Raw genomic sequence first — 15,094 nt, 5'->3', positions numbered from 1 at the left:
CACGGGCTCGGCAAGGAAGCCAGCGTGTAGTAAAGGTAGCATCACATAGCATCCCCAAGCTAAGAAGTATACCAAGACATACAGGTAAGGGCTATCTCAGATTCTGAACACAGACTCTTAGTCCTGACAATGCCACACTTTGTCGTGAGGTTTTCTACTCCCAAACAAAACTAACAAATAAACAAGCCAAAGAAACAACAGAACTAAAACCACTTCCATTGCAACTGCACCATTACCTTAAAGACGTCTGGGATTTAGGTGCTCTGGCTGGGGGCGCCTCCTCTTTACTGCTCTCCGGGTTCTCAGAGAGGGAAGCTGCTTCAGGGAGGAAGTCTTCAGCTCTGAAGATGGAGTGTATGGTGTCAATTCCCTTACCAGTTACAGGGTTTGAAGGTGGGTTATGGTTGCCGTCATCATCCAGGGAAAGCCTAGTTGAGCCATGTCTGTAGTTTAAGACACTATCTGAGTCTGTGGAAGCCACATCCTTTGTGTGACTCCCTTCTGAGGTCATTTCTCCTGAGCCACTCTTGTGAGCAAGTCCACTACTTTCATCTTCACTTATTTTCCCTAAATGTTTATCTGATAAGTAGTCTAGAAAAGAAGTGCCTTTTTGCAGGTTTGTGTCACTGGCTGATTTGAAAAGCAACGGATCCTTTAAAGGGGCGTGGCTGAGGTCAACACTCATTGACCTGTTGTCTGACATGTGATTGAGAGTAGCATTTCTAATTCGATGTATACCAGTACTACCTTGTTTTCTCTTTGAAGACAAAAAACCCCCATTTTCTGCCGGCAGGAAGTCAGGAAGCAATGGGCTCCCACTTTCCGAAGCAGGAGAGCGCAGAGCACTCGTGGGATTCACTGGATGAAGCAGCAGGGCGAGCTCCGCACTGCGAAGTAAAACCCCAACGCAAACAGAAGTCTGGGAAGCAGGGCTTCCAGTCACAGCTTCCACATCCTTCCGCAAGGTATCCGAAAGCAGAACAAGAGACTCGTGCATGAAAAGCAGCAGCAGATATTGGTAGTGATTGATCTGCATACTGACATGTTTATGAACACGGACCAAGACATGAACATCCGCATCTGAAGAGGAAGAGGAAAACCTTAAAAATGTGTCTGACGAAGGTCTCTGGCCGCCATTTGTCAGAGGCTCAGACTCTGTACTGTAATACTCCTTCAGGAGTTTCTTCCTCTTCATTCGGCCAGCCAGATCACTGGACTCACTTTGTGAGGTATTAAGCGTCACTTGATCACAAGTCTGGAACTCCTTCTGTAGCTCTGCGTATCTTGTTGGCTGGCAAATCCAGATAGACAGAGGGAAAGCATCTACAAAGCTTACTGGCCGCCCCTTCCCGCTTTTCATCCCTTCATAGTCTATCCAAAACTGGGAGAAGTACACCGCCCACACATCGGTGGCAGCAGACGTTTTAAGAGTGTTTTTATTCAATTTGGGGAAAATATTCCCTTTATAAACCTCATGCATTTTGGTATCTTGTTCGTGGGCATGTCTCTGGAAGATGGGATGTAGAAGATTAAAACTGTCACAGGATTTGGGGAATCTAGTATAAGTTTTGCTAAAAAAGTCACACTCTTTAAAGTCTTGACACAAAGCTTCGAGATCAGAATGGCGGCAGTTCGGACAGTGCCTCGTGTTGGTGGCTATCATTTCAGAGCTCTGAATAGACATCGTGTGAGGCTGATCTTGATGGCAGCCTGCCTTCACTTCAGAAGGAATGACAAACTGGAAAGGGGAAAAATTGAGTTCAGTTTACAAATCCCTACATCATGAAAAATACAAAAGACTTGGTATTATTTTTATTGTTTTAAAGATTTATTTATTATATGTGAGTACACTGTCACTGTCTTCAGAACACACCAGAAGAGGGCATCAGATCCCACTACAGATGGTTGTGAGCCACCGTGTAGTTGCTGGGATTTGAACTCAGGACCCCTGGAAGAGCAGTCAGTGCTCTTAACCACTGAGCCATCTCTTACTTACTAAATGTTTGAGTACACAAAAGAAAAGCACTAAGTGTGAAGAAGCGATATCTGATAGTTTTGTTAAGCTATTTTTAAGCCCAAGTGTTCTAGGAGACTGAAAGAATGACAGCAACTGCACAGACAGATGTCACCCTACTTGGTGTTCCAGGCTGCATGAGAGCACACAGCTGTATCGTAGCACTCTGGAGAACAGGCAGGGTATGCTGAGACAGTGAGACTAAGGCAGACTTACTGACATAGTTCTCAAGAGGGAACTGAATATACTCTGTCAGTGTTCCTAGCAAAGAGTCCAAAGTGGTTTCTGGGTACTGCTCATGCCCAGAAAATATAATGATCATTGTTTAGTTCTGTCTCAAGCACTATTAAACAACATGTTCCTTTATGCTAAGTTGAGAAGATTTTTTCCTTATATGCTAGGAAATGTGGAATATTAGCTGCACAATGTTTTATAAAAGAGGCTACAACACATAATCTATCAACAACGGACCCTTCAGTAAATTGTCTGTTATGTCCACATCTTATTCTTTTTAGTGTGTTGTCCTTTAATCTTTCCCCTTTAAAAACCTAAGATTGTATACAGATTAGATTAGTGACTACTTACTTACAAAGCAAGTTTTGTTAACTTTAGACACTAATAATTGAATAATATGAACAAATGCAACTCATACACTTTAAAAACTTTGCTGTACACTTAACCTTTTCTAGAAGAAAAAAAAATGTATAAACCCTATAACAGGAACAAAAAGGACTAAAGAGTTTTAAAACCTGCTTATGTGACAGTGACTTGTTTATTATTTGCTGTCACAGGAAGTTTGTGGAAGTCAGAGGACAACTTGCAGGAGTCAGTTTTCCTCCCATAATGTGGGACCTGGGGACTAAGGTCAGGTAATCAGGCTGACAAGCCCCTTTTTACCCGCTGCACCATCTCACTAAAGATTTACATTTTACTGCTATCTCTTACTTTCAAAGGAATAGAAGTCAGAAAAAAATTAAAATCATAAATACACAAAAGTAGAGGAAACACTCTCTTAGATTTCCTATAGCTGAGAATCAAAATTCAATCTTAAATTTCACCATGAAATTAAGATTATAATTAAGCTTACTCACGTCTGAACAGCATGTTATATCCCGGGATTATAACAATTAGTCAGTTTTATATCTATAAAAAATGGCTTTGCTCTCAGCTGGGTGTGGTGGACATGTCTTTAAACCCAGGAGGCAGAGGCACAATACCTTTAGCATGAAGCCCCACTTGTTTCCACAATACCTTTAGCATTAAGCCGTCAACTCGGATGTCAACATGCTCATCGGATTTTGAGCTGTCATTCAACTTGTACACAGCCATGAACTGATTAAGACTTTGTTTTAAATCCAGCAGAAACTGGTTTAACCACAGAATGCTCCTTTCATCTACAGTAAACTGTAGAGCATTCAGCTGGCTATATAGGTTGGGAGATGGAACTGTGGAGAAAAAAAAGAAAAGTGTTAAGCTCCCTCAGTGAACAGACAGCTATGTTTCCATAGAAAAGATAGCCTTAACAAGTAATATTTCTCCTTAATCAATATCACACATGAAGCTACATATGTGACTAACAGCAAATATAGACATAAGACATTTTTCTATGCTTCACTAACTGAAAAAAACATAATGTAAATAAAATGCATAAACAGGGAGTCCTGTTAGATTCACAGTGAAGCAGAGTAATAAAACATCACCCTCTTAAAGCACGGTGTCGAAATCATGGCCTGCCTGTAAAGCCTATCTGCCTGTCTATCTATCTATCTATCTATCTACCTACCTACCTATCTACCTACCTACCTATCTACCTACCTACCTATCTACCTACCTACCTATCTACCTATCTGCATCACACTCTGTGTCCTATAAAGAGGTATGCTGGGCAGAAAGCCCAAGAGGAGAGAGCATACACAGCCCACTCTCCTCTTTAACAAAGGCCTAGAACAGAGCTTTCAAGTACAGCAGTAACTGAAATGTCTCAGATAATCCATTATTATACACTCGGTTTCCTCCCACTAAACTAATGCTGATAATTACAAGTTGTGTCTCTTCTGAAACCGCAAGTATATTAATCATAAAAACTACAGGGTTCAGAACAGCTTGATGAGGTCTTTATTCTACAAGACTAAGAATCCTGAGAAAGGACCCCAATTTTCCAGTAATACTTGATACACCAAGTGAAGCGTCCTACAGTTTCTGATAACTATGGATATTTTTTCAGTGTATTGGTACTGCCTCCTACAGAACCAACTCATGTTTTTAATTGAATACATATAGGCTTGGTTTTTTTTCTCCTTAAGCCCCTTTTTTTCTAGAAATGAGGTCTTCTCTACCATGCCTCTCCACCATGATGTTCTGCACTCCCAAAGCCTAAGGCCAACGCAGTAGGCAGAGGACGGATGGGCTGAAACCTCTGCTACTGCCCCTAAGTCATCCCCGTCCGGAGCTGAAGGCCCTGTGGCTAGAAGAACTTGAAAGACAGAAGGAGTAGACAGTGAGATGATTCACTGGGGCCTTGAGGATGATAAAGACAGGACACAGGTGGACAGGCATGGTTACTGGTCCAAGGATAAACCATAAGAACAGAACGTACTGCATGAAAGTAAAATGTGGGCTGAGCGAGCAAGTTTCTTCTTCAGTCCAACTGAAATTTAGTAGGAATGGAATAAGCCGTTCTGGGGGGGTGGGGGTGGATGGCCAGTGCACATCATTGTTAACAAAATAGCAAAAGTGACAGAGCATTAAGTTTAGATGCAGTAACTAAGACATCCCAAAGAAAACCCAAAGCTTCTACAGCCACCAGCACAGGCATACTTCATTTTAATGATCTAAACTTGTCTAAGATCAACAACCTTCTATGCATATAAAAATGTCTTGATTATTAGGTAAACATGCCTAGGACATTTGTAAGGACACAGTAACTATACGCATATGTTTTCAGGTGCTAAGAGGGAACACTGTACAGTGCTTCCCTGTTATGAAGGCCTTGAACACTAACCTGAAGTACATGAAACTACATTCAGGTTCACAGAATGAAAACAAGGCAAGCAGTGTAAAGAGATAAAAACTCTGAATGTTTCTGAAAAGTATAGTCTTAAGAAGTTGAGACAAAGATGCTGTGCTTTCTCCATCCTGGAGCTTCAGTGAAACTTTCTAAAGCAGCGGGCACAGTGAACACTGCCATGGGCTATGTTAGGTCTTCAAGTGTTATGGATGCTGACCACTAGAAGCAGTAAAAATAGGCTGAAGATCATTTTGGAGTCTGTATTAAAAGTAAAACATCTGGACCATTGTTTTACTTTTTACACGCTTTTAATCCCAGCACTGGGGGCAGAAGCAGGAGGATCTCTGTGAGTTCAAAGGCCAGCCTGGTCTATAGAGTGAGTTCCAGAACACCAGGAATACACAGATGCTATATCCAAAAAATAAAAATAAAAATAAGTAAGTAAAGCAAGAAAATAGGTGTATGAGGTGCATGGATATATAATTTTGAGATTAGAGTCAATATTGACAATGTTATTAAAAAAGAATATATACATAGAATTTCAGATCAAATTAGGAAAAAGAAATCCCAAAATATAGAAAACCAGAATATTGCACAGGATGATCTACGTTTGACTTTGGGTACCTGCACCCATCTCTTCATTCCATTCATAAAAGCAAAAAAGCTTACTATGTCAAATGGGCTACGGAGATGAGTGAGCTGCTCTTTCAGAGGACCTGGACTTGACTCCAAGTCCCCATGTGACAGCTCACAACCATCTGTAACTCCAGTTCCAGGGCATCTGATACCCTCTTCTGGCTTCACTGCATACTATATGCAGGTGGGGCACAGACATACATGCAGACAAAACATTCATATATATAAAATTATTATTTTTAAATAAGTAAATCAGCATTAAAGAAAACAGGCAAAGTCTTGCAAACATGAAGACTTGAGTTCTTAGAATTCTGTAACAAAAGCTAGGTATGCCACCTATAATCCCAGAATAGGGAGGTAGACAGAGGCAGGATTCCCTGCGATAGACCAGTCAGCCAGCCTGCGTAACATACTTAGTAAGCTGGAAACATCTTGTCTCAAAAAACAAACTGTCAAGCATGGTGGCACATGCCCTTAGTCACAGCATTTAGGCAACAGAGATAGGTAGATCTCAGAGTTCAAGGCCAGCTTGGTCTACACAGAAAGTGTCAGGCTAGACTGGTCTACAAAGTAAGAGTACCAGGATAGGCCAGACTAAATAGTAAGACCCTATCTAAAAAAGGCCAAAGCAAAAACAAAGCAGACAGACAAACAAAACACTCAAAGTGGACAGTTCATAAAGAATGACATTGGAGCTGGGCATGGTGGTGGACGCCTTTAATCCCAGGGCTTGGGAGGCAGAGACAGGTGGATTTCTGAGTTCGAGGCCAGCCTGGTCTACAGAGTGAGTTCCAGGACAGTCAGGGCAATACAGACAAACCCTGTCTAAAAAAACCAAAAAAAAAAAAAAAGAAAAAAAAGAAAAAGAAAAAAAAGAATGACTTCAGAGGGGACACAAACTCTACAGATAGCCCCATTAATACCCAGAGGCAGCTCTACTCCCAGGCGCTCCAACATGCCCAGGATAAGAGGTGAGGAGGACACAATATCTGTCCCCAACACCAGGAGTAAGTGGGACAGGTGGGCCCCAGGCATGAATGAACTCTGCCAGACCAGTGGCACAAGTTCCTTCTGGTCTGTCTGGGTCGGCGCCCTGAGCAGACCTAGGGCACAAACTCTGCAGCCAGCCCCACAACACCCAGAGGCAGCTCCACTCCCAGGCTCTCTAACATGCCCAGGATCAGAGGATCCCAGGATCCCAGGATCTTGATCTCACCAGGATCTCAAGGTCCCAAAGGCAGCTTGACTCCCAGGAGCTGGAACACACCCAGGATCTCAGGATCACAGGATCCCAGAATCATAGGATCAGAGAAAAAGCTTGACTCTGAGGAGTTCTGACACAACCAAGATCACAGGAAGGACAGGCTCCAGTCAGACATAGCCAGGGCAGGTAGCACTAGAGATAACCAGATGGTGGGAGGCAAGCATAAGAACATAAGCAACAGAAACCAACATTACTTGGCATCAGAACCCAATTATCCCACCATAGCAAGTTCTGGATACCCCAACACACAAAAAGCAAGATTCAGACCTAAAATCACTTCTCATGATGATGATAGCGAACATTAAGAAGGACATAAATAATTTCCTTAAAGAAATACAGGAGAACATAGGTAAAGAGCTAGAAGTCCTTAAAGAGGAAACACAAAAATCCCTTAAAGAGTTATAGGAAAAGAATCAAACAGGCGAAGGAAAGGAACAAAACCATCCAGGATCTAAAACTGGAACTAGAAACAATAAAGAAATCACAAAGGGAGACAACCCTGGAGATAGAAAACCTAGGAAAGAGATCAGGAGTCATAGATGCAAGCATCACCAACAGAATACAAGAGATAGAAGAGAAAATCTCAGGTGCAGAAGATACCATAAATACACTGACACAGCAGTGAAAGAAAATGTGAAAAGCAAAAAACTCCTAACCTAAAACATCCAGGAAATCCAGGACACAATGAGAAGACCAAACCTAAGGATAATAGTTATAGAAGAGAGTGAAGATTTCCAACTTAGAGGGCCAGTAAATATCTTCAACAAAATTATAGAAGAAAACTTCCCTAACCTAAAGAAAGAGATGCCCATGAACATATAAGAAGCCTACAGAACTCCAAATAGACTCAACCAGAAAAGAAATTACTCCTGTCACATAATAATCAAAACACCAAATGCACTAGACAAAGGAAGAATTTTAAAAGCAGTAACGGAAAAAGGTCAAGTAACATATAAAGGCGGGCCTATCAGAATTACAGCAGACTTCTCACCAGAAACTGTGAAAGCCAGAAGATCCTGGGCAGATGTCATACAGACCCTAAGAGAACACAAATGACAACCCGGGCTACTATACCCAGCCAAACTCTCAATCACCATAGACAGAGAAAACAAGATATTCCATGACAAAACCAAATTTACACAATATCTTTCCACCAATCTAGCCCTACGGAGGATAATAGATGGGAAACACCAACACAAGGAGTGAAACTACACCCTAGAAGAAGCAAGAAAATCATCTTTCCACAAACCCACACAAACATAATTCCACCTCTAACAAGAAAATTAACAGGAAGTAACAATTACTTTTCCTTAATATCTATTAATATGAAAATTAATATTACCAACATACCCTTATCTATTGAAATTCAAAAATATGAGGAATTAGAAATTTGTCAGCTGTCATCCCATGGTCTCTCTAATTTGGTAATGGGAGAAATACTGTACAATCCATATACACTTTCTGCTTGTTTGTACATGACAGTGTCTTGCTGTGTACCACATAATGGTCTTGAAATCATGCTTCTCCTATCTCAGCCTCTATTAGTAGGATTGTTTATTTGATGTTTTTACACTATACTATGGTTTTCAGAGCAGCTTACATACTTCAAAATTATTTATACAACCAAAAGAAATGTAGACAATTAATTTGAGTGGTGGCTTGTAAGAGAACAGCAAAGAGTGAGACTGAAGACTTTGCTTGACACTTATAATTATTGTATCAATTTTGAAGAAGAGGACTTTATACGTTACTCTTATTCTGAGATGAATGCTTTTCAATATCATCACAGTCAATGAACCAGAATCTTACCCTCACCTAACTTCTGTGCCACCCTCCAAGCAGAACCATTCTTCATTGAAACAGTTGATGAATGACTTCAGGGGTAGACCATCTTAATACACACATCATTTCTTAAATGAATGTACCCTGTTCCCTGTGGGCTGAGAATGATGACAATCACTCAAGTCAAATAGCTTTGACCATAGCAGGAAATCTGTATCCAAAAACCGTGCTTACAATTCATTCCTTAGCATAGCAGAACTGTTAACTCTTAGCTTATCTACTATGGAGGTAAAATCCTTTGGTGGGGGCTGGTGTGATGGCTCAGTGGTTAAGAGAACTGACTGCTCTTCCGAAGGTCCTGAGTTCAAATCCCACAACCACATGGTGGCTCACAACCACGTGTAATGAGATCTGATGTCCTCTTTTGGTGTGTCTGAAAACAGCTACAGTGTACTTACATATAAATAGTAAATAAATCTTTTAAAAAAAAAAGATTAAAAGAAAATCCATTAGTGATGTGAGGGACATTCAAGTACAGCCTTATTACAGTGAACAGCAATGTCCAAAAACTGTTCTTATTTTGTGTCTGTACCACAGTAAGAGCCAAAATTTTAAGCACTACTAAAAACAAAGCAAACAAACAGAAGACTTTATCTTATTTATGATCATTTAAAAAAAACCTAATAGTGATATATTATTTTAAAATATCATAAGCTAATATATTTAGAGTTGTTTAAAATTTATATTGAGAAAATGTATTTTCAGTATTGCTGTAGACAAGTATCTACATAAGACCATTCAATTGATTGTTGTTTTATATCAAACAACTTTTATAATACTCATTTTTATTATTACAATATTTTACAAATTTTAAAGAATATGATAAAAAATGAAAGGTATTACAGGTTTTTGGGGGGGCTCACAGGGAGGAGTTGGGGTATAAAAGGGAAGGAAGAATGTAAGAATGTGATATAAGTCTATTTAATCAAAATATGTTTTTAAATGTTAACAAATTCAGATAAATTGCAATTATGTTTTTTTTCTCACCATAATGCAATAAAACTTAAATCAAAGGAAAAAAAATAAAAACAAAAAAAAGAATGACGTCAACTTGAAGTTGGTCTCTGACCTCCATTCACACTAACATCTGTGACCTGCATGTGTGCACACGCGCACACACACAAAAACACACATATGCATGCATGAGCACATATGAAGATTACAATATAAAGGAAGACTTCATTTCAAATAAAATAAAACAAAGGGGCATAATTTTAATATTCAAAGAAACAAATGTACAATCATTTTAACTTTAAGAAGCCAAAATAGCCTATAATAGTCAAGAAAAATTCTTTATAGCTAAAAGAAGCTTCAATTATTCCATTTTTAATAAAATGGATTTTTATATATCTGACTTTGCCAATGGAATTTTATAAAAGAAAATGACCACTCTCTACATAACATTCATTCATACTTCATTTAACAAATAGCTAGTAAGCACAAAAAAAGCAGGATAAAAGCATAAACTGCAAATATAAAATCAATCACAAATGCCACAAGATTCCTGCCATCAAAGATGCCACAGTGGAAGGAAGAAGGAGGTACAAACAACTATTAACAATGTGCACAAGTGTAAGGAACAAAGGTGTGCATAGGAAATGGGTGTCATAAACACAGCGATAAGAGTACACTTTCTGGCCGGGCAGTGGTGGCACCTGCCTTTAATCCCAGCATTTGGGAAACAGAGGCAGGCGGATTTCTGAGTTCGAGGCCAGCCTGGTCTACAGAGTGAGTTCCAGGACAGCCAGGGCTACACAGAGAAATCCTGTCTTGGGAAAAAAAAAAAAAAAANAAANAAAANAAAAGAACATTTTCCTACATAAATTAATAATACCTAAAATATTCATCAAAAAATCCAATACTGAACAAACAATGACAAAGTGAACTCTCTTACTTGGAAAATCCTTCCCATCTGGATAGTAATATTCTGTGAATTCTATATAGATAGCTGACATTTCTTGTGGAAGATACAGAGATTTTTTGTTGCAGGAAATCATACTTTTAGGGGAAGATCGACATTGTTCTGCTGTAGAGACCTGAGAAAACAAGTTTGCTTAAATACCGAAAAAAAAACTTGCCAAAGAATTTCTGCAACCTACATAGCCATCACTTCCAAGCTCTTACAATCACCTCTGGGCCAGCAAGAGGGCCGTGTGGGTAAACGTACTTGCTGCCAGGCCTGCTGGCCTGAGTTCAGCGCTGAAAGTCACATGGGGAATGAAGAAGACTGTCTCCTACAAGCTGTCCTCCGACTTCTACATAAATGCTGTGTTGTGGGCAGGGGTGTGGGTGTCAGTGACACACTAAATATATAAATAAATGTATAAAAAGAATACCCAAAATGAAATATCCATGAGCCATTCAGAAAACTCTATAGCCAACTGGATCTTTATCAACTAAAAACTCAACTTTTACACTACTTCAGTAAACTTGCTATCTTGAGTCTTTAAAATGGCAGGGAAACAGTAATAAGTGTCTACTTTTAGTTAGTGTAGATAAGTAAGTGGTAGAGTCAGGACACAGATTGGAATCAAAGTCAGACTGTTTCTCAGTCTCTACTTTATAATTCTCTATTAATATGAAAGAGATGTAGAGTGTGTGATACAGAAAAGAACTGCCAGAGAGATGGTGGTGGCAGTCACACACTGTGAATGTATCTAATGTCAACAAATAGTAATTTTAAAGTAATTATAATGGAAAATTGTGTCAATTTTATAGAAACAATTGATGTAAAACATAGTATAATATAAATAGTTCACTCAAAGTCATTTGATCTCTTAATTGTTTTCCATGAAGACTATTATTTTTAAGGTCCTGGTTTTATTTAGATGTATACATAAAATATAAATATATTTTAAGCTATTTTTGTCAAATGGCTCATTTGTAATTAAGTTAGAGTAATGTATGCATACTGGGCTGGGGATGTAACTCAGTTGGCAGAGCGCTCACTTAGCATATACAGACCTCTGAGTTCAATCTCCAGCTGGTTACTGCACAACCCAGGCATGGTGGCACAGGCCTGCCATCCAGGATTTTAAAGATTGAGGCAGGAGAAAAGGAAGTTCAAGGTCAAGCAGAGCTACAAGGCTTACACACCTGAGAGCCACTATAGCAAAAAGAGTGCACTACTTCTCAACTAGGGAAGCTTTATCAATGTAAGTTAGTAGGGTTAGAAATTGCTTTAACTGTCTCTTTGTTCAACAAATGTCTATATTCCCTTTCTACTATTATTATTCCTCTGTGTGTGTGTGTGTGTGTGTGTGTGTGTGTGTGTGTGTGTGTAGCTGTGCAAGCCATGGTACACATACATGTGGCAGTTAGAGGACACTTTCTAGAGTCAGTTCTCTCATTCTGTCATGTGGGTCCCATGGATCAAACTGAGGCTTAGAAACAGACACCTTAACCCGCTCAGCCATCGTGCAGACTCCACATGTATCTATTTCTTGTATGAAGCATTAGTAGAATATTTTTTCTTTTGATAACGTTTCTTCTTGAAATAATCGTTTTCTGGTTACTTGTACAAAAAGATTTAAGGGAATTTACATTGGATAATTTAAAACCCCTCTGCACATTAAAGGAACAAATCCTTCTTAATATTGTCAGCTTAATAAACAAAAGCATATTCATATTTTTAATTGTTAAAGTTATTAAAATTATGATGAGAATATCACTACTTTCTGTCATTTTTTACTTTTGTGGCTTTTCAAGTGTTTCTAATAAAGAGTTTCTTCAGCACTCTATGAAGAATAATTTGAAAGAATGAGTAACTGCCCTCCACCACTTCCCTATGGATTTCCTTAAATGTTACAATTTAAAGTCTACTTTAAAGCTAAGTATGTGGTGCATGCCTATAACCCCAGCTCACCGGAGGTAGAGGCAGGAGTAAACACAGCTCAGGCTAGCCTCAGCTACATAGGAGATTCAAGGCTAGCCTATGCTACGTGACAGTCTGTCACAAAGAAAAATAAAGCAAACAGCAAGTAAATGAGCTGCATTATATAAACAATTTGTTAAAAAAAAAAAAGCTATTGTACAATAAGAAAATAATCAGGGCTTTACATGTACGTAAATGAAAGTTTTCAGTAAGACCACAATAAATGCTAACACTGTATAAATGATTATAGGAATCTAAATGTTTTTAGTTTTAAAGACAGGTCAAATATAAGAAATTGTTCCTGAAGATGGAACTATCAGGCTATGTTGTGTATTACCGTGATGACTGAATAAAGCATGACCACAGTATGACTGAGTGAAACAGGACATGTGAGGCAGAGCCCATCACAGGGACGTCCGTTCACAGCAGTTAATCTACAAGGGTTGAGCACAGCAAGAAAGGTGCTTCAGCTTCTTCCACACACACCACTGTGCTCTAAGAAATTTGGTCTCCAAGTGCTCTGGGCTTTGCTCCTGCTCCCTAGAGATAACCAGAAACCATAATTTCCTATTCACAATGTCGACTGATAGAGTTACGAAAACCAGAAGACTGTGGTTTGAGCTGGTGACACCGGATAATCCTCTTAGTGGTTAGAGGTTGGGAAAAACGATGGGTCATCTGCCATCAGACAACTCCAGGATGGTTCAGCCACAAAGGCAGCAGCACTCCAAGTACACAGCACACAGCTGCACTGAGGTGCCAGGGAACCCAGGGCCTTGTGAATGCTAAGGAAGCTCTACCACTGAGCTACACTGACAGCCTAAAGGGCTCTCTAGGTTCCCAGACTGCATCCTGTGCATTGTCTCTACGACACATTCTACTTTGTATTCTTTTTCTTTACAATCAAAATGAACATAACAGATTTCAGAGAGACCTGTGAGGCTCTAAGCGCAGCACTAAGCTGAGTGTAGTTTTAGGTAACCCCAAGACTGTATGGTGAAGAAGCCCCAGCACCACTCAGCTTGTGTCAGTCAAGGTAAGAAAAATCAGCAAACTGATAGTTTCTACCCCATATAATTAGGTTTCATAAAATCAGTCTAGATCTTTAAAGATAAATGGTGGTATTAGTTAACTGGGTTGCTTATACAATGAAAAGATTTAATACATACCTGATATATATTGAAATCTGCAAGTCTAACAACAACAGAGCTAGACATGAGCTTAGCTTTTGACGGTTGAGGTAATGCTGAAGGTGTTTTAGAAGTCCCTTTCAGAGTTGAGTCTTTCTCTGTGAGAAACAAAAACTCCTTTTAGTTTATTAAGAAATTACTTTTCATAGGTAATCTGCTTAGAGAAAGCTACTAGAAACAGATGAAAGCTAAATTTCTCAAACAAGGTAATATACATGGATACAAGAATGCAGGCTTTTATAATGATTTTTTTAAAACAAGAATCATATTTTTAATTACATTTTAAGCCACTCTCTCAGAATGTTAAAGTGAAAGATTAACAAGCCACTTAAGAATATAAATATTCTAAGTGGTTATCACTATTATTAGTTATATTAATCTTAAAAGTAGAGAGCTGACTCAGCATAGTTGAGCTGACTCAGCATATGACTCAGCATAAAAGCCCATAGTTCTCTTACAGTTTGGTTCCCAGTACCCATGTTAGGCAGCTCAGAGCTGCCTACAACTTCAATTCCAGGGGATCTCATGCCCTCCCTAACTCCACAGGCATTGCACTCATGTGCACAAACCCATACATAAACATACACACATGCACATTATTAAAAATAATGTGCCTATACAACTATTAAAATTTTAAAATAATGCTTAGAAATAATATTTATAAAAATATATCCTCACCCTCCCTTCCTCTCCCCCATCCCACCCCACGCACCCCGTTTGAATATCGGGGGCATGTCATTAGGTGAGATACCTGTTTGCGTGTGCTGGGGAGAGGCATGTGTCGGGGATTTAGGAGGTGAACCTAAATTATGGTCCTTCATGGCCTGCTTAAGCATTTCCACGTTGCATTCGAATTCATGTAACAACTCGTTAGCCCATCCGTTTTTTGTTTTAGTTGCATCACTGAAATACATCCAGTGACTGCAACTATCTCCTGCAAAGTGAATACGAGGACCTTTACTGCACGCATGACTTCTATCCTGTTACAGCAATGCTTTTTATAAAACAGTCACTTTTCTCAAGAGTCAGCTTTCTTTTCTTTTGAGACATGGCCTTGATTACAGGAGAGCTCACCATCCCAGGCTTAAGTCATATAAACATATGTGGTATAAATATATATATATGATATGTACACATATATTTATATAAACATATGTGGTATAAATATATATATGATATGTACATATATATTTATATAAACATATGTGGTATAAATATATATATATGATCTGTACATATATATTTATATAAACATATGTGGTATAAA

At 39.0% G+C, this 15,094-nt stretch overlaps 1 protein-coding gene across 3 annotated transcripts in view; it reads right to left on the bottom strand.

Annotated features, from left to right (window-relative positions):
* Uhrf1bp1l (UHRF1 binding protein 1 like) overlaps positions 1 to 15,094 on the bottom strand; it is a 76,470-nt gene that overhangs the window by 13,331 nt on the left and 48,045 nt on the right. For all 3 annotated transcript variants that reach the window (XM_021173952.2, XM_029482446.1, XM_029482445.1), the window contains 5 exons: positions 14,579 to 14,761; positions 13,807 to 13,925; positions 10,658 to 10,799; positions 3,266 to 3,459; positions 237 to 1,738 (listed from right to left, as the gene is read on the bottom strand). In XM_021173952.2, coding sequence (XP_021029611.1) covers positions 237 to 1,738; positions 3,266 to 3,459; positions 10,658 to 10,799; positions 13,807 to 13,925; positions 14,579 to 14,761 — 2,140 coding nt within the window. The remainder of the gene's footprint in view (positions 1 to 236; positions 1,739 to 3,265; positions 3,460 to 10,657; positions 10,800 to 13,806; positions 13,926 to 14,578; positions 14,762 to 15,094) is intronic.

Source organism: Mus caroli, chromosome 10 (assembly GCF_900094665.2).
Source record: "Mus caroli chromosome 10, CAROLI_EIJ_v1.1, whole genome shotgun sequence".
Lineage (NCBI taxonomy): Eukaryota > Metazoa > Chordata > Mammalia > Rodentia > Muridae > Mus > Mus caroli.
Note: the sequence above shows the minus strand (reverse complement) of the source record. Positions and strands in the feature narration are given on the sequence as shown.